This window comes from Anabrus simplex, chromosome 1, assembly GCF_040414725.1.
Source record: "Anabrus simplex isolate iqAnaSimp1 chromosome 1, ASM4041472v1, whole genome shotgun sequence".
Classification (NCBI taxonomy): Eukaryota; Metazoa; Arthropoda; class Insecta; order Orthoptera; family Tettigoniidae; genus Anabrus; species Anabrus simplex.
The window spans coordinates 857,168,168-857,192,789 of NC_090265.1; the positions used below are offsets into that span (position 1 = coordinate 857,168,168).

Consider the following 24,622-nt stretch of genomic DNA (forward strand, 5'->3'; position numbering starts at 1 on the left):
GACTATTGTTGTTATTCAGGATAAAATTGTTTGTCAGTTTTGTACTATTGAGTTTGAATGTTTGTATTAACTTCGGAATTTGTTCTATTAATGGGTGTTTTGATTTCTATTTCGTCGTTCAGGTTTTTATCTTTATTGAAGTATTTGTCTAGGTAAATATGTATGTTCTCTAGCTCATTCATTAATTTCCCTTTATCGACCCTTCTGATTATTTTTAAATCCCTTTCTATTGTGGTAAAATGGTGACCTTTTTCTTGCATGTTATTACTCATCGCGGAAAATTTGTTATGTTTAGCTGCGTTTACATGTTCCAAATATCTAGTTATAAAACTTCTGCCAGTTTGGCCAACATAAGAAAACCCACAATCTGAGCAAATTAGCTTAGTGAAGAGAGAATGACGTTCTATTAGTCTCTACAAAAACGTTTCTCAAATCTGCATAATGGCATCAAAACCTGCGAGCCTTCAAATCCTTAGAAAGGCCACGGCTCAGTGGCAGAGTTAAAATGCGTCTACTGTACCTGACGCCAACTGACGCTTGGTAAAATTAAATTTTATGGACAGCAGGGATATTTATGTGATGGATCGTCGTATTGTAAATATCATAATCTGTAAGTTTCATTTCCGTATTGATTATATTCATATTGATTATATTATAATTATAATATATAAATATATGGATTGAATAGGTGGAAGCTTCAAAACTTCATATTTGTATTGTAAATATACGTGGAATAGGTATTGCCGGCAAATTTTCAACGGGTTCTCGTCGTATTATGATGCCAGTTTTCCGTTCATGTTTGTTAAACACTCGGAAATGTAGAATAATTGTGCAGCCGCAAGAAATACGGCATAGGACCAACGAAAGCTAATATTTGGCGTTAGCGTGAAGACAAAGATAGCTAAAAAATGCGTACTATACAAAAAATGCATTCAGTGGCCCGCAACAAGGACGCTTTATAGAACTCGAAGATGAAATTGTGAGGTATGTGCTTGAAAAACGCAAGGGCGAAATAGCCATACCACGGCGCAGTAAACTCGTTCGTCGACCTTCAACGCCCGCAATTAGGCCTATACTTCGCTAGCCGCTGAAGTTGGCCAAACCCGGCAAGCGAGACGTGTGTGTAGCAGCCGGTTGTAGCTGACGCTGAGTAAAAGTAACAGTTTTATAGTAAGCAAGAATATTTTCATGACGGATCGTCGTATTGTAGGGACACGTGGAATAGATATGCCGGGGAATTTTCAACGGGTTCTCCTCGATAATATGATGCCAATAACTTAATGGTTATTAAGCCCGCGGAAATAAAGAAAAATTATGCAGCCGCAAAAAAATACGGCATAACTGAAGCCAGTGTTCGGCGTTTGCGTGAAGACAATCACACATATATTCAATTACTGTCTTAGAAATGGAACTTTCCCTGCACTCTGGAAACAAGCTAATGTCATCCCAGTGCCCAAGATAAACGATCCTAAACTGACCTCTGACTATCGCCCAGTTTCTATTCTTTCAGCGCTTTCTAAGGCTTTGGAAAGACTGGTGTACGAGCAAGTATTGAAATATTTAAATAACTATTCTCTCCTTGACCCATTACAATCGGGCTTTAAGAAAGGGTACAGCACTGCCACGGCTCTCCTTAAAGTGACAGAAGACATCAGGCTAGCTATGGAACAACGACAAGTTACAGTACTAACGCTACTGGATTTCAGTGGTGCTTTTGATACAATAGACTTACAGCTACTAATTAAGAAAATGGAATCTTACTTCTTTGAACCTTTAGTACTGAAGTTTTTTACATCATATTTGAAAGATCGGAGGCAGCGGGTGATAACTCGCGAAAGAAATTCAGAATGGTATACAAGGAAAGTTGGCACGTCACAAGGTAGTATTTTAGGACTGTTGCTTTTTACATTGTATATCAATGACATTTCATCTTCTCTAAAAACGTGTAATTATCACCTATATGCTGATGATCTCCAAATTTATTACCATTGCAGCTTAAGTGAATTACCAAACGCAGTAAAATGCATAAATAATGACATGAAAAAACTCTGAATATGCTCTCGCAAACAGACTTCTCATAAATCCATCAAAATCGCAAGCTATCATTGTCGGTTCCCAAAAGCTCCTACACAGATCAACGATGCGATCATTCCTCCTCTACAAATAGCACAATCCCGTACAGTAAAACAGTGAGAAATCTTGGGGTGACTATGACTATGACAGAACATATCAAAAACGTAAGTCAGAAGGTGTTTGCTACACTACACCCACTGAAATTAAATAAAGATATTATACCACTAAATATGCAGCAAAGATTAACACAGACCCTAATTCTTCTTATCCTTGACTACTGTGATGTTATCTTGGTAGATGCTACTAAAGAACAAACTAGGAAACTGCAGCGTATTATGAATTGTTGCCTTAGATTCATTTTTAACCTACGGTATGATGTGCATATTACTTCTTATTATCAAGCACTGCACTGGTAAAAACCTGATAAGAGACGTGAATGTCATATACTTGTCTTAATACACAAACTTCTGCATAGTAAAACCCCCCAGTATATTTCATCTAAACTTCACTTCCTCTCTTCCTTCCATAACTGCAACACTCGCTCAGGCTCCACTCTAGCTATTCCTCTTCACCACTCTTCTGTGTATAATAAATCTTTTATTGTGACTGGTTCTAGACTTTGGAATTCCCTGCCAGTAAGTGTCAGGGGCACTGACTCTTTCCTCAAATTTAAAATATCTTGCCGAGACTTCCTGTTGAGAGTTACCGATTGAAGTGTGTATTGGTGTGTATTGTGTGTGTGTGATTGGTAATTGTAAGATTAAAAATTGTTTCTGTTAGTTTTATATAATGTAAACATATGGATAGTTGATAAGTGTGTACATTGTAAGTGTGTGTGTTTAAGTGTCTGTGTGAGATAGAAATGAGGACTGAAGTAACGAGCTAATAAGCTAATAAGCTGCATATTGTGTGGGTGTTTAACTTAAGCTTAATTTAGGAAATAGTATAAGTAGTATAATTAGTATAATTAGTAATAGGCAACCTTAATATTACTTGTTGTATTGTGGTTAAGTGTAAGAGAGGGCCGTGTGCCCTAACTTCGCCACACGAAAGAAGCCATAATAAATAAAAAAATAAAATAAATAGTCTAAAATGCATACTGTAGAAGAAAGGCATTCATATGATTTTACGAAGTACATTTTAAGCCTGATTAAAAATTTTTCAAGGAAAAAGTGGGGTCGTATTGCATTCAGGGTTGTCTTGGATGAAACTAAACATACACTTTCACGTAGCATCAGATTTCGAAAAAACAAGTAAGCCATAGTGTTGATATCATCCGCGAAAACGCAAGTTTTGAACAAACTGATTGCTGTTTCGTACCGATTTTAATGAGTGTGGTGGTTTCTTCCGACTTTTACAAAAATCGGATATAACGACAGTCCGCTATAGCAAGTAAATTTTTCGCCATTATGAATTCTCGCTATTGCGGACTTCTACTGTATTGTATTGTCTGTTTTACATATGAAATTATATGATATAATGTTGGCATTATTAGGTTGGTAGGCTATTGTGATTTTCGGCCTTGAGTGATTTTGTCGGTTCCTCAGTAATATGGTGAAGAAATATGATATGACATTTAAAAGTGTGTATAAGGATAACTTTCTGTATCTAACTGATTCAAGAAGAGGCTTAACGTTTGAATTTTGTAGTGTTTGCAAGTTGTTGGCAGGTATGCTATCATTGTCATTTAGAACCAACATTATCCTGTGCTTCACAAAGAATCTCTATAATTGTGCAATCATAACTGCACTTGCATTGTCCAAGTTTTGTTAATGCCGTGACATATAAAAAAAACCCACATTTTTACCCACAGTGCAATTGGCGATCTGCAATCTTTGAGGGAAGGGGATTTTGGGCCTTAGTGATTGTTAATTTTTCATGCACATACCTCACAATTTCATGTTCGACTTCTTTTAAGCATCCTCGTTGTGAGCTACTGAATGCCTTTCTTGTACAGTACACAGTTTTAGACTATTTGTGTAATTTGATTTAGATTCTGTGTGTTTTTTTTAACTACAAGAGCAAGGATTCCAATAGTTACAATCCAATACCCATATGTAATAGCTGATATCAAGTTGTTCTACAGACGAAGGAGTGATGTCCCAACATATTCAGCTGCAGAAAGTAAGAAAACAAGAAAAGGAGAATATTCAGGAACCTGCCATTTTTCCTTCTTAGATCCAAAGCTTTTCACTGACATAGTAACCACGCTTACCACATCAGTTTCAGCATGGAGATTATATGGTATATCAATAAAACTTTCATTCCATTAGTATTTGTAAACAAGCCCGGGAATGCAATGGTAGCTGATATGATGGGCCTTGGAAGATAATGCTGTTAATCGACGCTGCTAATATTTAATAGGCCTATTTAATATCCTCAATCACAGCATCAAAATATAACTATGATTGAAAACACTGACCATTCAAGTGTCCATCTCCTTTAACCAAGTCCAGTGAGTTCTCATGTCCATATTACCTATCATATGGTCAACACTTTAATACTGGGTTATGTCTGTTAGATTTCATGTGTCTACAGTAAACTTAATCATATTCTGCGGTGTTATGTGCAAATTGTCCCGTTGGTAATTAGTGATCATAACAGCATAAGTTAATATACTGTATATACATAGGGTAATGTGCCCATCCATTACCAATGTTATGGTATCCCTAATTCGTGTAATTTGAGAAACACAGAAGGTGCCTGCCGACATGAAAAATGCCAACATAGTGTCCCTTTTCAAGAAAGTTAATCGAGGTTATGTGGCATTTCCCTCAATCTGTAGCAGGAGAAACTCTGGCATGGATTTGTTGAACAGTCTTCGGACTGTCTCTGAAATGGTACTGCCCAAGTCTCGATGTGGATTTTGTGCCTCAAGAGGTACCATTGACATGATCTTTTGTGCTAGACAAATCCAAAAGAAATGCATAGAACAACAAATCCCACTTCTTTTAGTATTTTACGATCTGGATTCTATTTGATTCTATTCCTAGGGAAGCTATGTGGATGGTATTATGGCCCTTTGGCTGTCCTGACCGTTTTGTAGGTTTTATCCAGGCTCTTCATGATGGATTGATTGGACGAGTTCTTCACCTGAATGAGCTATGAGAATAATTTCCTATCACAAATGGGCATAAGCAAGGCTGAGTGCTTGCCTCCACCCTTTTCGCCCTGTACTTGGCAGCCATGCTTCACGAGACTTCTACTATCGATCCTATAGGTGTGGAAATTTTCGGTGTGATGGCGGACTGTTCAAACAAATCAGGCTCCATTCTCAGAGATTGACTCATTAATACTCACATAATTGAGCTTCAATATGCTGATGACAATGCAAAAAAAAAAAAAAAAAAAACTTTATTGTACTGTGTTTTGTACAACATATTATTAAACTATTATAGAACATGTATCTTAAAATGATTTTAACTGAACTCTACATTTGTTTCTAGATTTAAATAGGCTTAAGGTAACACTATGTATAAACTTTTAATCATGACAGACTTGAGCTATGAAAGTGTATTTTAAAGCTTTTGTTAAGCACATCGTTGCTTGTAACACTTGTACTTTCAAAAGTCAAATCTACACTGAATATGGTCCATATCAAGGGTCGAAACATGTACGGTCAGTAATGAAAATTTGACTCCATCATAGAAGAGGTAGCATTGTTTGGAGGGCTGTATTAAAACCTACATTATTGAATAATTTATAAAATTTACTATGTTTATTTTAAAATGTCACAGAAATAAGTTCATATAACAATGATACATAAAATATAAATTCATATTAATAACAAAGACTAAGTGGGCCAGTGCATCACTGTGCTGCTGCTGGCTGACCATGTGCTCAAGCCCGTTTGAAGGTAAGAGCCTGAAGAGCCTGTGAAGTCCACAACGGTAGCTACGTTAGAGAAGCTAGAATTCGGAACAGTGCGACTGGAGGAAGTGGCATCCTAGCACTCAGAATTAGATCATGTCTATGTCAGTTGTGTTGAATAATGCTAGGGCGTCCCCCAGAAGCGACATGCATTGGCCCCACCTGATAAATGGACGAGGGCTACTGGTTCAAGGGTAGAAACAGTTAAATTACCCCAACGCAGAGAACATTGGGACTTTTGCTGGACGCTGCAGCAAACTCGCAGCGATGCTGAAAGAATGGAAAGTAGACATTGCATGTGTGCAAGGAACACGTTGGAAAGGCCAGAAAGCTCGTGACATTGGAGATGCCTATAAACTAATCTACCATGGTACTTCCAACAGGAATGGCATTGCCATCATCGTTTATTCAAGCCTGCGAGATTCAATTGCTGAGGTTCAGAGCTATTCAGACCGCCTTATGTCAATTACAATCAACTGTGCATCCTCTTGACCATCGTGTCTTCTCTGCATATATGCCACAGTCTGGTTGTGATGATCTGGAAAAGGAACAGTTTTGGCAGGAGCTACAAGATCATGTTTCAGCGTGTCCTCAAGATGAGTTCCCACTTCTCTGTGATGATCTTAATGGGCATGTTGGTTATATCAAGGATGGTTATAGCTGCTATGATGGTAACGGCTATGATATCAAAATGATGGAACTCAAATTTTGGACTTTGCCGAAGCAGATGACTTGTTTATTGGTAATACTTTTTCAAAAAGCACATCAACCACCTCATCACCTACACCCGTGGTGACTATAACATCCAAAATGACTTTATCCTTGTTCGATGCCGTGATCTCAGACTAGTAACGGATCTGAAGGTCATACCATCTGACTGTGTAGCTCCTTAACATAAGCTGCTCACAATGGACTTATCATAGAGGTGGAGGGATAAATGCCCCCAAGGAGATGAAGTGGTGGAAGATGAAGAGACCAAAAGGAGACCCTAGCAGACAGTATAAATTTTTCTCCCGTCAACCTGAATGTGATCGACACCATCTAGGCAAAGGCCAGTTCACACTTTATAAAATTTTACGGCTTTGGCAGGAATAAATTCATAGGTGATGTACAGTGTACTAAATGAGAATAAACTGAAAAGTAGAGAATTCATTCTGCAGCTGGGAGAGTAACAAGCCGAAACTTATGCGGCAGGTTGGGTGGTAAACATGAGCTGACGTCCCTAAAGAAATTCCTGACAGACAAGAGAAGCGCACTCATTGTCAAGTCAAGACTAACTGCCCTGGAAACCAGCCATGTATGAAGTGTCATGCCTGCAGAAAAACTGTTTGTAACAAATGCACAGCCAAAGACTGCTAGATATAATCAATCAATCAATCAATCAATCAGTCAATCAATCAATACTGATCTGCATTTAGGGCAGTCGCCCAGGTGGCAGATTCCCTATCTGTTGCTTTCCTAGCCTTTTCCTAAATGATTTCAAAGAAATTGGAAATTTATTGAACATCTCCCTTGGTAAGTTATTCCAATCCCTAACTCCCCTTCCTATAAATGAATATTTGCCCCAGTTTGTCCTCTTGAATTCCAACTTTATCTTCATATTGTGATCTTTCCTACTTTTATAAACGCCATTCAAACTTATTCGTCTACTAATGTCATTCCACGCCATCTCTCCGCTGACAGCTCGGAACATACCACTTAGTCGAGCAGCTCTTCTTCTTTCTCTCAATTCTTCCCAACCCAAACATTGCAACATTTTTGTAACGCTACTCTTTTGTCGGAAATCACCCAGAACAAATCGAGCTGCTTTTTTCCAGTTCTTGAATCAGGTAATCCTGGTGAGGGTCCCATACACTGGAACCATACTCTAGTTGGGGTCTTACCAGAGACTTATATGCACTCTCCTTTACATCCTTACTACAACCCCTAAACACCCTCATAACCATGTGCAGAGATCTGTACCCTTTATTTACAATCTCATTTATGTGATTACCCCAATGAAGATCCTTCCGTATATTAACACCTAGATACTTACAATGATCCTCAAAAGGAACTTTCACCCCATCAACGCAGTAATTAAAACTGAGAGGACTTTTCCTATTTGTGAAACTCACAACCTGACTTTTAACCCCGTTTATCATCATACCATTGCCTGCTGTCCATCTCGCAACATTTTCGAGGTCACGTTGCAGTTGCTCACAATCGTGTAACTTATTTATCACTCTATAGAGAATAACATCATCCGCAAAAAGCCTTACCTCCGATTCCACTCCTTTACTCATATCATTTATATATATAAGAAAACATAAAGGTCCAATAATACTGCCTTGAGGAATTCCCCTCTTAATTATTACAGGGTCAGATAAAGCTTTGCCTACTCTAATTTTCTGAGATCTATTTTCTAGAAATATAGCAATCCATTCAGTCACTCTTTTGTCTAGTCCAATTGCACTCATTTTTGCCAGAAGTCTCCCATGATCCACCCTATCAAATGCTTTAGACAGGTCAATCGCGATACAGTCCATTTGACCTCCAGAATCCAAGATATCTGCTATATCTTGCTGGAATCCTACAAGTTGAGCTTCAGTGGAATAACCCTTCCTAAAACCGAATTGCCTTCTATCGAACCAGTTATTAATTTCACAAACATGTCTAATATAATCAGAAAGAATGCCTTCCCAAAGCTTACATACAATGCATGTCAAACTTACTGGCCTGTAATTTTCAGCTTTATGTCTATCACCCTTTCCTTTATACACCGGGGCTACAATAGCAACTCTCCATTCATCTGGTATAGCTCCTCCGACCAAACAATAATCAAATAAGTACTTCAGATATGGTACTATATCCCAACCCATTGTCTTTAGTATATCCCCAGAAATCTGATCAATTCCAGCCGCTTTTCTAGTTTTCAACTTTGGTATCTTATTGTAAATGTCATTGTTGTTATACGTAAATTTTATTACTTCTTTGGCCTTAGTCTCCTCCTCTATCTCGACATCGTCCTTGTAACCAACAGTCTTTACATACTGCTGACTGAATACTTCTGCCTTTTAGATCATCACATACACACTCCCCTTGTTCATTAATTATTCCTGGAATGTCCTTCTTGGAACCTGTTTCTGCCTTAAAATACCTATACATACCCTTCCATTTTTCACTAAAATTCGTATGACTGCCAATTATGCTTGCCATCTTTGCCTTCTTTGCTAGATTCAATTTTCTAGTAAGTTCCTTCAATTTCTCCTTACTTCCACAGCCATTTCTAACTCTTATTTCTTTCCAGTCTGCACCTCCTTCTTAGTCTCTTTATTTCTCTATTAAAATAAGGTGGGTCTTTACCATTCCTTACCACCCTTAATGGTACAAACCTGTTTTTGCATTCCTCAACAATTTCTTTAAACCCATCCCAGAGTCTGTTTACATTTTTATTTACCGTTTTTCACCGATCATAGCTACTTTTTAGAAACTGCCTCATGCCTGCTTTATCAGCCATATGGTACTGCCTAACAGTCCTACTTTTAAGACCTTCCTTTCTATCACATTTATTTTTAACTACCACAAAAACAGCTTCATGATCACTAATACCATCTATTACTTCAGTTTTCCTATAGAGCTCATCTGGTTTTATCAGCACCACATCAAGGATATTTTTCCCTCTGGTTGGTTCCATCACTTTCTGAATCAGCTGTCCTTCCCATATTAACTTATTTGCCATTTGTTGGTCATGCTTCCTGTCGTTCGCATTTCCTTCCCAATTGACATCTGGCAAATTCAGATCTCCCGCTACAATCACATTTCTTTCCATGTCGTTTCCCACATAGCTGACTATCCTATCAAATAATTCCGAATCCGCGTCCGTGCTACCCTTTCCCGATCTGTACACTCCAAATATATCAAGTTGCCTATTATCTTTAGAAATGAGCCTTACACCTAGAATTTCATGTGTCTCATCTTTAACTTTTTCGTAGCTTACAAATTCTTCTTTCACCAGAATGAACACTCTCCCTCCCGCCCTTCCTATCCTATCTCTACGATATACACTCCAGTAAACTGTATATAGGATAATATCTTTTGTTTATTTCCACCTATTCAATACATTACAAGAAGTTGGCATTTACTTTAAAACATTATTCAGATGAGACATGTTTCGCCTCTCATTGTGAGGCATCTTCAGTCATTAACAAAAACCTTATTATTTTATTCCACACACTTTCCCCATGTGTCTAACGATGGAATCCCCCATGACCAGAGCCTCAACCCTACCCACCTCATTTGATCCCCTCCCCTCCTGGTCAGCCCTATCTTTCCTGATAGCTGCAGAAGCTACTTCTCCTCCCTTTTCTCCTTCCTATGACCCTGTTCCACCTGTCTTTTCCTATCCTCTACTCCACATTTTCCTTTCCTACCTTTTCCCTTCCTCCTACTTCCACACATCTCAGCAACAGTTCTCTGTCCCGCATCTTCCCTCTGTTGTTCTACCTGGAGTGACTCGTACCGATTTCGCACAGACACCTGTCCTGAATTCTGATCCTGAATAGAGCCCTTAGCCTGCAATCTCCTTCCCCTTAGAACATTAGACCACCTGTCTTCTACAACTCCTCCCTTTCCTTGCCCTCCCTCTTCTACACCTACTCTAACCTGTACATTGTTTGAGGGAGTCCTATCTTCCTTCCTGTCTTCTGTGAGAATCCTAATTATCTCCCTCAAACTTTTCAACTCCTCCCTCATACCCCTCAATGCCTCGCCACATCCACAGTAAGTACACTTGCGCTCCTTAGCCATTCTTTACGGGGAAAAAATGAAATTAAAAATAAAATAACTTATTTGCAAAAAATAAATGAACGGAGGGATATATTGTCTGGGATAGTACACAACAATAAGGTAATTAATATAAGACTACACTACAATACTACTTAGACGTGTTCTATTTTTTTAAATCCTACAACCCCTGACAGGATAAAAACTGCTGTTAATTAATGAATATCGAAAGTAATAGCCTACACAAGAACTACACAATTCCAAACTGCAGTTAAGCCTATTCTAATTACAACAACAGTATTTTAGTAAGAGTTTCTACGGATACCTCTACTACACCAGTACTACACAAATATTTTACAATAATAAAATAATCACATTAAATTCTAATAGGATATTACTCGTATACTACTGTACAGTACACTACAGTAATTTTAAACTACTTTCAGACGTATCCTAATTACGATACCGGTACCGTACCGTATGTCACTAAACTAAGCACAACAGAAATGAAATTTGCAAGAACTACTGTACTCAAAGATTACCAACGAAGCTAAATGCTTAGACAAATTATTATTAGTATCACGTCTAATAGATACACACGAATATAGCAGGCAAGATACGGCACTATCTAAATGTACTGTATGTATACTACAATGTATCTGCACTACACTACACTACACTACACTGCGTTTGGTTAAATGCTTAAGTATCGAAAGGATTGCCATACACGAAGAAAAACACGAATATAACTGGCAAGATACTATCTAATATATTATACCTTATCTTCACTACAATTCTACTGAAATGTGGTTATGTGATTATTACAGCTGGTGGATTACTATTATTTTCCCTACTCCACAGGACGGAGAATGAAAGTGTCCTTAATTAGGCCTACTGAAAAATACGAGGTTGTCTACTCCTCTTATCAATCAATCAATCTGCATTTAGGACTGTTGCCCAGGTGGCAGATTCCCTATCTGTTGTTTACCTAGTCTTTTCTTAAGTAATTCCAAGAATTACGAAATTTATTGAACATCTCCCTGTGTAAATTATTCTAATCCCTAATTCCTCTTCCTATAAACAAATATTTGCTCCAGTTTGTCCTCTTGAATTCCAAAATTATCTTCATATCGTGATCTTTCCTACTTATAAAAACACTACTGAAACTTATTCGTCTACTAATTTCATTCCATGCCATGCCATGCCATCTCTCAACTGACAGCTTGGTAGAGTGTCGGCCCCCGGATCCCAAGATAGTGGGTTCAAACCCGGCAGAGGTAGTCGGATTTTTGAAGGGTGGAAAAAAGTCCATTCGACACTCCATGTCGTACAATGTCGGCATGTAAAAGATCTCTGGTGACACATTTGGTGTTTACCCGACAAAATTAATTAAATCTCAGCCATAGACACCCAAGAGAGTTTCGGTTTACTCGGTCTGCCATCTAGTAGGCCTAGAGTAAAACGGAACATCGAAATTGACTAGCAGACAGCCAGATGGCGTCAGATTGAAATGTCTGCACATGGTAGCTGAGGCCATACGATTATGATGATGATGATGATGATGATGATGTTGACGATGATGATGATGATGATGATTATTATTATTATTATTATTATTATTATTATTATTATTATTATTATTATTATTATTATTATTATTATCGGACATTATACATTTTCCAGCTAACTCGTTCTTGGTTGCCAGCGTTTTGCCCCAGTGTGTGAAATTGGGCTCATCATTTGGTAACTAGCACACTTACCAAGATGCATGCATATTTAGTGATCAATTACTCCATTCCTTAACCAAAAGTTATATAAAACGAAGGCGGGTTATACATGGCCCATCCGCGGTTCTAGGGTTGAACCAAACTGACATGGTTCTAGTGTTAAAGATGTGATTTAATTTTGAACGGGTTGACTATGCAGCATGGGTTGTATTGCTGTAAGTTTGCGTTTGGAACGGGGTGAGTTTTGCATCCCACATTGACATCCATACCGATGATTTTCATCAGTTTCTCATTTTCACATGCCGCGCTGAGTGGTTCAGATGATTGAGGCCGATGGCCTTTTGATCCCAACTTGGCAAGTTTAATCCTGGCTCAGTCCAGTGGTGTTTGAAGGGGCTCAAATACGACAGCCTTGTGCTGGCAGATTTACTGGCATGTAAACTAACTCCTGCGAGACTAAATTCTGGCACATTGGCATCTCTGAAAACCGTAAAATTAGTTAGTGGGATGTAAAGCAAATAACATCATTATTATTATTATTATTATTATTATTATTATTATTATTATTATTATTATTATTATTATTATTATTATTATTATTATTATTATCATCATCATCATCATCATCATCATCATCATCATTATCAAACCAGGCCAATTGTCCATCACATTTTGATATCCTTGTTATATTTGTGGTTCTCTCTCTCTCTCACTTGTATGTACACTCCACTTGTTTTTTTTAATTTGTTTTTTTATGCACTGTATATTGATGTCACAGTTTTGGGGATATAGTTGTTATTGATTAATTTGAAAGATATTAATATTGAAGCCACTAGCCTCGTTTGGTGTCTCAGGGTCAAACATAAACTAAAAACTTTTCTTGTTCTACTGCTTCTTTCCCCACACACTGATGGGGTCATGGGTGCAAACTAAATCGGTCATGTGGACTTAGTCCTGTTTTACGGCCGGATGCCTTTCCTGATACTATAACCTTCCAGTTGTCTCCAGATCAGTTATAGAGCCATTGAAGGTTATGGTAAAGAAGAGGTCAATGGAAATTGCATGGAAGTATACGTGCAGCCATTGTACGTCCAGTTACTATACGTCCAACTGTGTCTGTCGGCCGAGGTAACTCGCTCGTTTGAATAGGAAATTTTGATGCAAATAGGATGAAGGCGTAAATTCATAAGCTCAAAACCCTGTGGTTATTGGATAATTATATTCAGAAAAACCTCATCTAGTGAATAAGCGGAAACAAGTAAATGAAAGATCACATGTCAGCGGGAGAATAAAGCAAGTTTTATATATGACATTCAGGTCCAGCAAGGGCATATGCGGCGGAGGCCATGGTTTGAATGATACAAGTTCAGTGATCAAGAAGGCGTTGATGAAACAATCGATAGTACACATCAAGAAGAAATAAGTGAATGGTTAAGCGTGTTCCTTCGCATTATTTCTTAATTAAGAGAGTGACTGTCATAGAAGGCATTCCTCAAATGTCAAAAATAGATGGAAAGGAAATTATAAACCAGTGATTTGTCATAAATGATAACATGTGAACTAATGTTATTATTGTAATATTTAAATAGGATTTTGTTTTATATGAACAATAATATTGTAAAAAAAAAATTGAGATTGAAGGTTGAAAGAAAGAACTGCTAGGTACACCAACCCTATTTTGAGAGATGTATTAATTATTATGAGTTTTTTACCGAGTTTAAATCTAAGAATTTCATTTTTTGTCCATATTGAACTGAGAACGTAAGATAGGTAACTTAAAGGGTCCACCTTTTCAATACAAATAAATGTTATAAGTTTATTTACAACATATTTTTACTTGGTAAGTTGCCTATCTTACCTATCTTACCTATCTTATGTTTTTTACCGAGCTCGATAGCTGCAATCGCTTAAGTGCGGCCAGTACCCAGTAATCGGGAGATAGTGGGTTCGAGCCCCACTGTCGGCAGCCCTGAAGATGGTTTTCCGTGGTTTCCCATTTTCACACCAGGCAAATGCTGGGGCTGTACCTTAAGGCCACGGCCGCTTCCTTCCACTTCCTAGGCCTTTCCTATCCCATCGTCGCCATAACACCTATATGTGTCAGGGTGCGACGCAAAGCAAAAAAAATAAATAAATATATATATTACTAGTTTTCTCTGGTGAGTAGTGTGTGTGTGTGTGTGCGTGTGCGTGCGTGTGTGTGAAGAAAATCATTTGTGTTATCTAAAAATGTGCATGCATACAGGGTACTAAAGCTGTAAGTATTTTAAAACTGTTCTAATACGTTTATTTTTAATGCTTTATAAAGTTATGTTACCTTCTTATGTTTCAGATACATGGTATGAGTATGGAAATTGTTCCATTATTTGTTCATAAGCTACCTCCTGATTGTCGAGATGTTCTGGCAACTGATCGCTTCCTTTATGTTACTGCTGCTGGAGGAAAACAGCTATTGGTTGTATCCAATCAATTGTCAGAGAGTAGATTGGATGGAGATACAGTGAGTGATAATACAAAGTCGTGTAAATAATTGACATGTAACGTAGTCTGTTGTGATTGTTGTTTGTGGGCACTGTTGCATTGTTTAGAAATATTCTGTCTGTAAGGGAAAGCCTTTCAATTGTTGTTTTGTGGCCTAAAAACCACACAGGAAAACGGTCAGATGTTTCTGAAGAAGTTTTCTGGCATAGCACCTTTCAAATGTTAAGCACAGAGTTTTAAATGGAATTCAATTAAAGAGAAGTCTTGCCTCATCATACTTGCTGTACCTTTCATACTGGAAGGTATACAGTTATAGGGAGGGATTCAGCTAAGTGAAATGTAGTAAGGAGTTTGGCCAAGACAACTAGATCATTTCAGGTATTTAGGATGTGTATTCATTCAAGGTGGTAATACAGTAATTGAATCAAGGTGCAGTAAAGCTAATGTATTGTGCTCGCAGTTGTGATCAGCAATATTCTGTAAGAAAGAAGTTGGCTCTCGGACTAAACTATCCTTAAACCAGTTTGTTCTTAGACAAACCTTGATGTACAGGAGTAAAAACTCGGTGGATTCAGGATATCTTAAGGTACTCTTCCATGCTGTAACAAAACACATGTGCCACTTTTGTCTTGTGCAGGAAAAATGGCATACACTGTTTACACACAGCACGCATTTTTTAATTTTTCTTGTTGCGCAACTCGAAAACTTGTGCACCTAAAGAAATGTTGCACCAAGTGTTTACACCACGCTACTTACGTGGGGCAAGTTTTTGTGCATGCAACTTTCCTAGTCAGCTGTTTTAATGGATGTGACTGTTGTTGATAGGGAGCATGTCTTCTGACGAGGCAGGTTGTTTATCGCTGATTTTATTATGGCAGTGAAGAGAAAGACGAGAAAGAGAGGAAACAAAATGTTGGCTGAACATTGTGGAGTTGTGAATGACTAGCTTCAGGAATTGTACATAGGGGACCAAGTCTTCTATAAGAATTTCCTATGAATGTCTGCAATTAATGTTGAATGCCTGCTGAGAAGAGTAGTGCCATAAATACAAAAAGAAAGGCACATTAATAGGAAAATCAATATCATCTTCTGTTGGCATTGAGATGTTTAGCAACAGGTAAAACGGTTGAAAACTTGTGGATTTTATACAGTGCATGCAAGAAGTGATCTCTTGTAATTTCCTCCATTTCTACATTCACTGATGTATCTGTTCCGGATATTTACACGCACTATTTCACATGTAATACCTGTTGTATTTAATTTAAATAAAAATAATGTACAGGTACATACTTACCATCATTTATTTATTTCAGAGTATGAACCTCTCAAACACTAATATAATACCACAGCAGACGACCACGTGAGCAAGTTGCGCCACAAAAATGATCTAAACTCTTCACTCTACTTTCATGTAGCACTACTTCCTCTCTTCCGCAGTGTACACAATGTCACTTTTGACATTCCGTGCAGTTTGGAAGTTGCGCTAGATTTGAGTGGCACATGAAACTTTACAAATTGCACAACTATTTATATGGAGCCACTCAACCTTACATGTATAAATCGAATTTGCAAGCCACTTTAGTTGCATAGTGGACAAGTACCTTTATTCAATAGAGGTAATATACTTAAAGGTAGCAATAAGTTTGGCTGTAAAAACAGGTGGGAATAAGCAGGTGAGCACTCGAAAGGAGCAGATAAAGGCATAGTTAAAAATGAACTCAGTTGATGAAGCATTATGCATAAACTGGCGTGGGTGGTGGGGTTATGTGAGGCAAATGGGGGGTGATGGGTTATGTAGGGGAATAATGGGCTCGTTCATGGAGGGTCAGAGAATTAGAGGGAGACCAAGCTGACAGTGGTTAGACTCTACTTTTTTTTTAAATTATTATTTTATGCCCACATTGGAGCACTTTAATCAATCCATATACATTTTAAGTCTTAAGAGTATTAGCTACAAATTTGCCTTATGTTTCTTCTTCTGGTCCCAGAACTTTTTCATTCCTTCCGACCTGGCTGCCCTTTCTTCGTCAGTTACGGTGTACTGTTTGCGTGTAAAAGTTTTTAGTTCTCAGGATCCTCATAGGATATAAACTTTATGGTTTTGATCTGTACTGAATTGTGATAATAATAATTATTAAATTAATGTTGTAATGGTCCACCTTTTTCTATACTATAATATGCAATATTAGTGAATTACATTACTAAACTAGGGACTAGTTTCGGCCTTGGCTGGCCATCTTCAGCCTTAATGTAATACATCTAATAACTAAACAAATGTACAAACACACAATTGACTTAATAACTAATGTACAAACACATAATTAACATTAAAATCTGGGATGAACTATGTGTAAAATATGAAAAATAAATTAGGCTCTAAATTCTTAGCATCTGGAGTATGCTCATCATCCAGACTTTATCTTGTATGGATATTCATAGAATTGTTAGTTCCATCACTGCTAATCATTACAGTTTCAATTGCAAAACAGGAACTGGTAAATGTTGATTATGTAGTCAGATCATCAATCACCAAATCTACTAGTGGTGATAGCAGTATGCAAGCCACTGGATGCCACTGTAAGTAACACCAGCTGATGCAGAACGGCTAGATGGTGTTTCCACATCGACCAACGTAAATAAAATGAAATGTTCCCATAGTGCTTGTTAAAATCATGCTGAAATGCTGTTGGACATTGTCAGGATGGCTGATGAATATATGGTTAAAACTGACACATTCTTTGTGGCTGGTATAAATTTGCAATTCATTGTGGTGTCCATGAAGTTAACCTGAATAAATTATAGATAAAATTGGATAAAATTAATTAATAGAAGGAGGGGGGGGGGGGGGAGGAGAAAAAGAGAGAGCGTGTTAGTGAAATGGCATAGGTTATATGAGACTTATCTCTTGTTGCGGCATGTTGTGTGTGGTGCATTGTTGTGTGCCTCATACTAACGGTTGTGAGATTCAGAGGAAAAGGAAGGGGCGGGGCAAGGGTTGAGGGGTTGTGGCAAGGGGAGGGGGTGGAGGGGAAGGGGGATTAAGACGGGGCCAAAGGATGTGGGAAAAGAGCTGGCTGCTGAGGAAAGGTGCTGTGAATATTTTGAAAAACTAAATTATGACTTGTTGGATTGACATTTCTAAAAATGGGTTAAGAAGGTCAAATAGGATATTTTAGGATATGTTAGTAATGATAAGGAGGGGTCCTTTGTTGATGATTTTGAGATTTTCTATATCTTGTTTTATGTCTGTAAATTTGTGATTCTAGTCATACATATGCTGTCTTACAGCTGAAAATTTATGGTACTTAAGGGCATTGACGTGTTCCGAGTACCTTATATAAAATTTCTCCCAGGTTTTCCGACGTAAGAAGAATTACAACTGTTGCAAATAATCCTGTATACTCCTGATTTTGAAAAACTATTGAACTTGTTTATGGATGTGGCATTATGTAAGACTTGTGCATTCTTATTTTTGGTTTTGGAAACTATTTTTACATTATGCTTTTTAAAGATGTTGGTGACTTTGTAAATTTGTTTGTTGAATGTAATGATAGAAAGGGAGGAGTTGTTTTGTTTGTCTTTTTCAAAGTGGTAGAGGGGTGATATTTAAATTTATTGATTATTTTTACAATAAAGAAACTGTTATATCCATTTGATTTAGCTATATTACAAATGGTGTTCAACTCATTTTGAGGTCTCTTTTAGACATTGGAACACTGAAGGATCGTACGCCATGCTATTGTACGCTGCTCGTTTTTGAATTTGGGGGTGTGAAGAATCTTGACAGATTGTAGTGACTGTTTGGGTGGGTTTTCTGAAAATCTTATATCTTAAGTAGCTTGGGTGCCTGATAATAGTTAAGTCTAAAAAATTTATTTTCCATTCAGTTTTGGATTCAAGTGTGAATTTTATGTGCGGGTCAATGTTATTTAGATTAATGAGGTTGGTAGCAGTGTCTGTGATGCTCTCATCCATAATTACTATGGTGTCATCGACATATCTTGCCCAGAAAAGGATGTTGTCAAAATTATTATTATAAATTTTTGTGTGTTCCAAAAAATCCAGGTAAATCTCGGCTAAGATACCTGAGGCCGTCGATCATATAGCCAATCCTTCTTGTTGATAAATAATATTATTGAAAGTGAAATAATTCTTGCTTATAACTAATTTAAGCATAGACATGAAATCCTGTATTTCTAATATACTTAGGCTGCTGTATTGCTTAAATTGTTTTGAATGATGGGGTATACCATGGAGATTTGTATGCTAGCATACATGTTTACAATATTGAATGAGTGGAGAGAATGATTGGATTGAATGTTAAACTTTTTAAATTTATCGATCAATTCTTTAGTGTTTTTGATGGATTTGTTAGACAAAAAATGGTAGTTCTTAAAAATCTTTGAATGAATTATGATGCTTTATATAACGGACTCGGTCTATAATTAATGTTCGGGCGAATTGGAACGCCGGTTTTGTGTATTTTGGGGAGGGCTTTGGCAGTGGGTAAACCTGGGTTCGTATTAATTAATTTAATTTTTTCTTCATCTGTCAATAGATATGAAGTATTCTTGAGGGTCTGCTTAAGTTGATGTTGGATTCTCGAGGTAGGGTCCTTCTTTACTGTAAAGAATGAGCTATCTTTAAAAAATTGATTTGTTTTGCTTACATATTTGTTTTTGTCCATTATGATGGTAGTGTTACCATTGTCTGCTTTCGTAATTATAAGATTATTATTATTGATTTTCTTTTTGAGACCATGTATTTGCTTTTGTATGAGAATCGAATCCTTGTAGATATTGTCGTCATGAGTAGTAAGGGGTGAATTACGGGAGTTAATATTTTTTTTGGGTTAAGAATTTAATTTTTTTACTTCAGTTCTTACCTCGTCTTGTTTATCAGCTGGCAATTTGCTAATGGCTAATTCTGCTTCTACTGTTGTAGTGATGGCTGTGTTCAGAGTGTTAAAATTAGGCCAATTGTGTCTAGGGCCCTTGGCTAAAATGGAACATTCGTCTTCATTCAATGGTACCTTGGAGAAATTTATAATCCCTGGCTCAGTCCGGTGGTATTTGAAGGTGCTCAAATATGTCAGCCTCGTGTCGGTAGATTTACTGGCACGTGAAAGAAGTCCTGCGGGACTAAATTCCGGCACCTCGGCGTCTCCGAAAACCGTAAAAGAGTAGTTAGTGGGACGTAAAACAAATAGCATTATTTATTAGAAATTTATAATCAGAGGGTGAAATTGGTTGGGCATGTTAGACCTAGTGTTTTTGCTGGTTTCTTTAGCATAGTTATTGTTGAGTTTAGAGTTCATTAACGTATGCAGCTTTTTCTGTAGGGTTTGTTGTTTCTTTGATAATAACAATAAATAATCTGTTGTCAACTTGGGTTTGAAATAGGTTCCAGTGAGCATCCGAAAGTAAACTTGTAGTTTTGAGGTGAGCCTCATATAATCTTTAGTTAAAAAAAGGACTTTTCGTAGTACAAATTTTTTTTCTCAGTCTTCAATTTGCTGCATTGTGAAACCTAACTCATCTCAATAATCTTGGACTTCTTTGAACCAATTATTTTTGGTTTTACTTTTTCAAAAGTAGTTGAAAAGATGTTTCAGTACCCTGGTTTCTGGTAGTCTTGATATGTGGCAGAAATATGCAACCCACCTTTCCCGCATTGTTTCTATTATCATCATCATCATCATAATCATCATCATCATCCATGCGGAGGCTACCACAAGGACAAAGTATGTCGACTACATGGTATTTTGTTTTCTAAGTTACTGTTGACTTTGCTAGAGTGCCAGGTAGAAAAATCACAAGGCTCAGGAATAACTTTGCAATATTGTTGTTCAAATGTTATATAGATGATTGCGGAGTATGGTCACTGAACCTCCTATTGCGGCGATAATGATGTCGTGAAGTCGTGTCTGGCTGAGGCCGAGAGAATCCCATAGCTGTACAAGAAATTTAGGAATTGTGCCTCGAGCTCCGATCATGAGTCCATCGACGGAAATATTGTCTAGGTGATATTTGTCTTTATAGTAGTTTACAGTTGGCTGGTAAATTGACTTCTTTTCGGCGTCCACCTCTTCGGCCTGGCCAACGTGCGACTCGAAGCGTATTGTGGGATCTAAGATTAGTCCTTGCTTGCTAGCTGGTTGAAAGGCTATCATGTCAATACGCCTGTTACTCCCGTCGGTAGCTAGGCCAGAGACCTCTTTGTGCACTGTGAAACCGTGATCCCTCAGCGAGGTTGCAATGATGTGTCGTATTGTATGATGGCAGGAATTTCTCAATACCTCCCCGTGAGGGCAGGCTCCCAGGACATGGGCAAGAGTTTCGTGCTCTCTGTGGCAACACCGACAGAGGGTGTTGTCCTGGGACCTTCCCGGCACGGAGCGAACGGCGCACACATTCGCTGTTATCTTTATGGCCTTTCTCCATTCCACACAGGATAAGCCTCGGTGATCTCTTATCCATTTATTCCCTGGCGTGTATTCCTGGAAGAGTCCAATGCCCTTTCCGTTGTGCGGCAACTTTGTCCATGACTGAACTTCTCTGTCTCGTAGTATCTGTCGGACCTTCCTTACATTGGGAAGACGGATATTTTTGGACATAGCTTGATCATTCATTTCTATGCCTAGATCTTGCAAATAAATTGTACGTTCTTGTTCCAAGTTCTTAGTTGCATTAATGTAGCCGTTATTTGCAAGCGATAATTTATAACAGATGTTAATATGCTGTAGTTTGGCTTCCCAAGTGGCGCGAAACAAACCGAGGCCTTTATACTTCCTTTCGGTGTATACCATGTGATCTGGAACGTCTGCTGGTAGTTGTAATAATTCTTTAGTTCCACTCTTTAGTATTTTATCTGCATCTGATAGAAAAGTTTGAAGTATCTTGTTTAGGGGAGTAACTTAGAGTGGGTAAATAAGAGTAGGTGATATTGAACTATTTAAAATTGATAATTTCTGGTCAGATTGCAGCAATGGTGAGCTAACAAGGGTGTCAATCTTGTTTCGCGTCTTGTCAAGTACTGCTTGTGGATCCAGTTTAAGTTCCTGGTATATAACTTCATTAGGTAATCGCCATTGTCCATCTACTTGATGTTTTTTGTTTATGATTGTTCTTAGGATTCTTCTTTCTGTCTTCTGTAATTTATCTGTTGTTGATTTGGTGTTCAAATTGAATAGTGTTTCACTAGCATACGTTGCTTCAGGTTTAATAACGGAGTTGAATTTTGCATTTATCAAGAGAGATTTCTTCTTGTAGGTTGGTCAACTGATACGTTGTGCTTGTTTCAGTTTAGTTCTATTTTCTACTGATACTTTCTCGTTTAAGTTCCAAGTAATAATCTCCCCAAGATACTTGAATTTATTTACAATCTTAATTTGTTTGTTATTATTCATTGTGATAGTTGGTGTTTCAACCTTGAAGGATTGCATCATTTCCGTCCTTTCAAATGAGATTTCTAGTCCAACTTTTGCTGCTATTTTTTTTAGTTCTTCAATTTGGTGTTTGGCCCGTTCCACTCTTAGACTCTATTTATAATGATTTAAAGACAAGAAGTAATTAAGGCCACAGCTGATTCCTTCCCACTCCTAGCCCTTTACTATCCCCTCATTGCCATAAGACCTATCTATGTCTTTGCGACGTAAAGTAAAAGAAAGAGAGAAAGATGAAGTATGGAACAAAATGAGGCCACAAAGCTAGTTACATACAGAGGATTATGGAGGCATAAGTAAATTCACAGGACTTACAGACTGAATGCTGAAAGGCAAAAGAGTCTGTAATGCAGATGTAATGTAATGTAATGTAATGTATGTATGTATGTATGTATGTATGTATGTATGTATGTATGTATGTATGTATGTATGTATGTATGTATGTATGTATGTATGTATGTATGTATGTATGTATGTATAAAACTTTAACTTTATAGTTTTCAAATTTGAATCTGTTAAATGTTGCTGTAAAGTGTGTGTTCATTTGAAGTTTGCTCAGAACTGCTGTGTCAATTTTTTTTATAGATAAAAAACAAACTGATTTGATTGCTTAGTACAGGTTTACACCTCTCACTTACTTTCTGTATTCATACATGTCTTTATTAATACTACATTGTATTTTTCAGGAACACAATCCAGAGTCCGTTATAGAAACATACACTTTTCGTGATAATGAGGAAGTCCTCTCTATATATAAGTGCAGTGTTCCAAATTACCAGAGGCATGATGAAGATACCTCTGGTGAAAATGAGAAGGATAACAGTGATGATAAGAAGAATTATAGATTTGCACAACCCAAGGAATTAAAACCTTTCAAACCTGCCAAAGTTGAGGTTCCCCCCATTGACTCGTGCATTGTGGTTACAAACCAAGGAGTTTACAAAGTGCATGTGAGGTATGAAAATTTAACACTTTTTCCCTGTCCTTTTTATCCTTCAAAGATATTTGAATTTCATTGTTATATAATGTTGTACTCTTAATAATTTATCTTCATTTCTGTTAGTTAATGAATTGTTTATACTTGTCTGAAAATATTTTCTGTCACAGTCTTATCCTTGGCTTTGACAATATGAAAATGGCTGAGGTATGAGCATTGCTCGTAATGCCATTCCGTATGCAGCCAGTCCTTGCTATAAATGATGTCAAAATGTTGCTCATAGGGTTGGTTGGTGTGTGCATTTCAGTGGGCTTGGCAGACTGATGTGTAATAGCAACTTCTGGGTCAGTGAGGAAAGCAACAGGATACTACCTCACTTTTCATTTCTCTAGTATACTTCTTCAGTGATGCCTTGGCCATTTATGACAGCTAATGGTGGTGCTCAGCCTATGGGCTGAGGACTGTACATACATACATGTGATGAAACATTTTAGAATGTTGGTAGTATACCTTAAAGCTGTCTGGGTGATTCTGGATGTGATCCTTGGGCCTGCCTCAGATTTTTTTGCGGCTTAAGGGTCTGGAATGGGATTTATTAAATTGTATAAATACAGTAGAATTCTGCTATAGCGAGTACGGCATATTATAATGAGAACCCCGTTATAACAACAGTTTTTATCTGTCCCTTCAAAATTCCTGTATTAAACTGTGTATTATCCTTCGGTTACAGCAAGAGCCCTATCACTGATGCATCCGTTATTACGAGCAATTAAGCGTGCATGATTTTTTCTGTTACCATTATTTATGCATGTGATCGATCATCTTCGGAATTGTTTCCTCGCTATGTCCACTCGTTGACATTCAAAAGCGGTGTCAGAGTCTATTAGTAATACCTGTTGACTATTGTTCCATAAACAAAAATGGAAATGAAAGAGAAGAACATGTTTTTGTTATAAATGTGTAAATAATGTATCCGATAGCAGTTGTTAACTCGTTAAAAATAAAGGCTGAAGTAAACTAGCTCTTGATTTTAATGCTAAATATTGTAATTATGTAAGAATGGGATACACCTCAAGATATGGCAGAGTACATCATTGATTTCAGAGGTTAGTTTTATATTTTCTCGCGTCTGGTCAAATTTCAGAAAGTCTATATCATGTAAATTCATAGCTAGAAAATTGTTACTTTTCTACTGGCATTTGATGTATGTTTTCATGATGCATACATGGTTAAGTTAGGTTAGGTCACGCTGTTTGAATAATAAAACTGAAATGTTTGCCACAGTGGCCTGTGGAGTGGTATTATAATTTTTTCAGAATGAAATTAAAT

The 24,622-nt window shown here is 37.4% G+C and overlaps 1 protein-coding gene across 1 annotated transcript in view; it reads left to right on the forward strand.

Annotated features, from left to right (window-relative positions):
• ca (claret) overlaps positions 1 to 24,622 on the forward strand; it is a 367,006-nt gene that overhangs the window by 67,214 nt on the left and 275,170 nt on the right. Inside the window, exons 8-9 of the mRNA XM_067136443.2 lie at positions 14,764 to 14,931; positions 23,043 to 23,311. Of these exons, the coding sequence (XP_066992544.2) occupies positions 14,764 to 14,931; positions 23,043 to 23,311 (437 nt within the window). The remainder of the gene's footprint in view (positions 1 to 14,763; positions 14,932 to 23,042; positions 23,312 to 24,622) is intronic.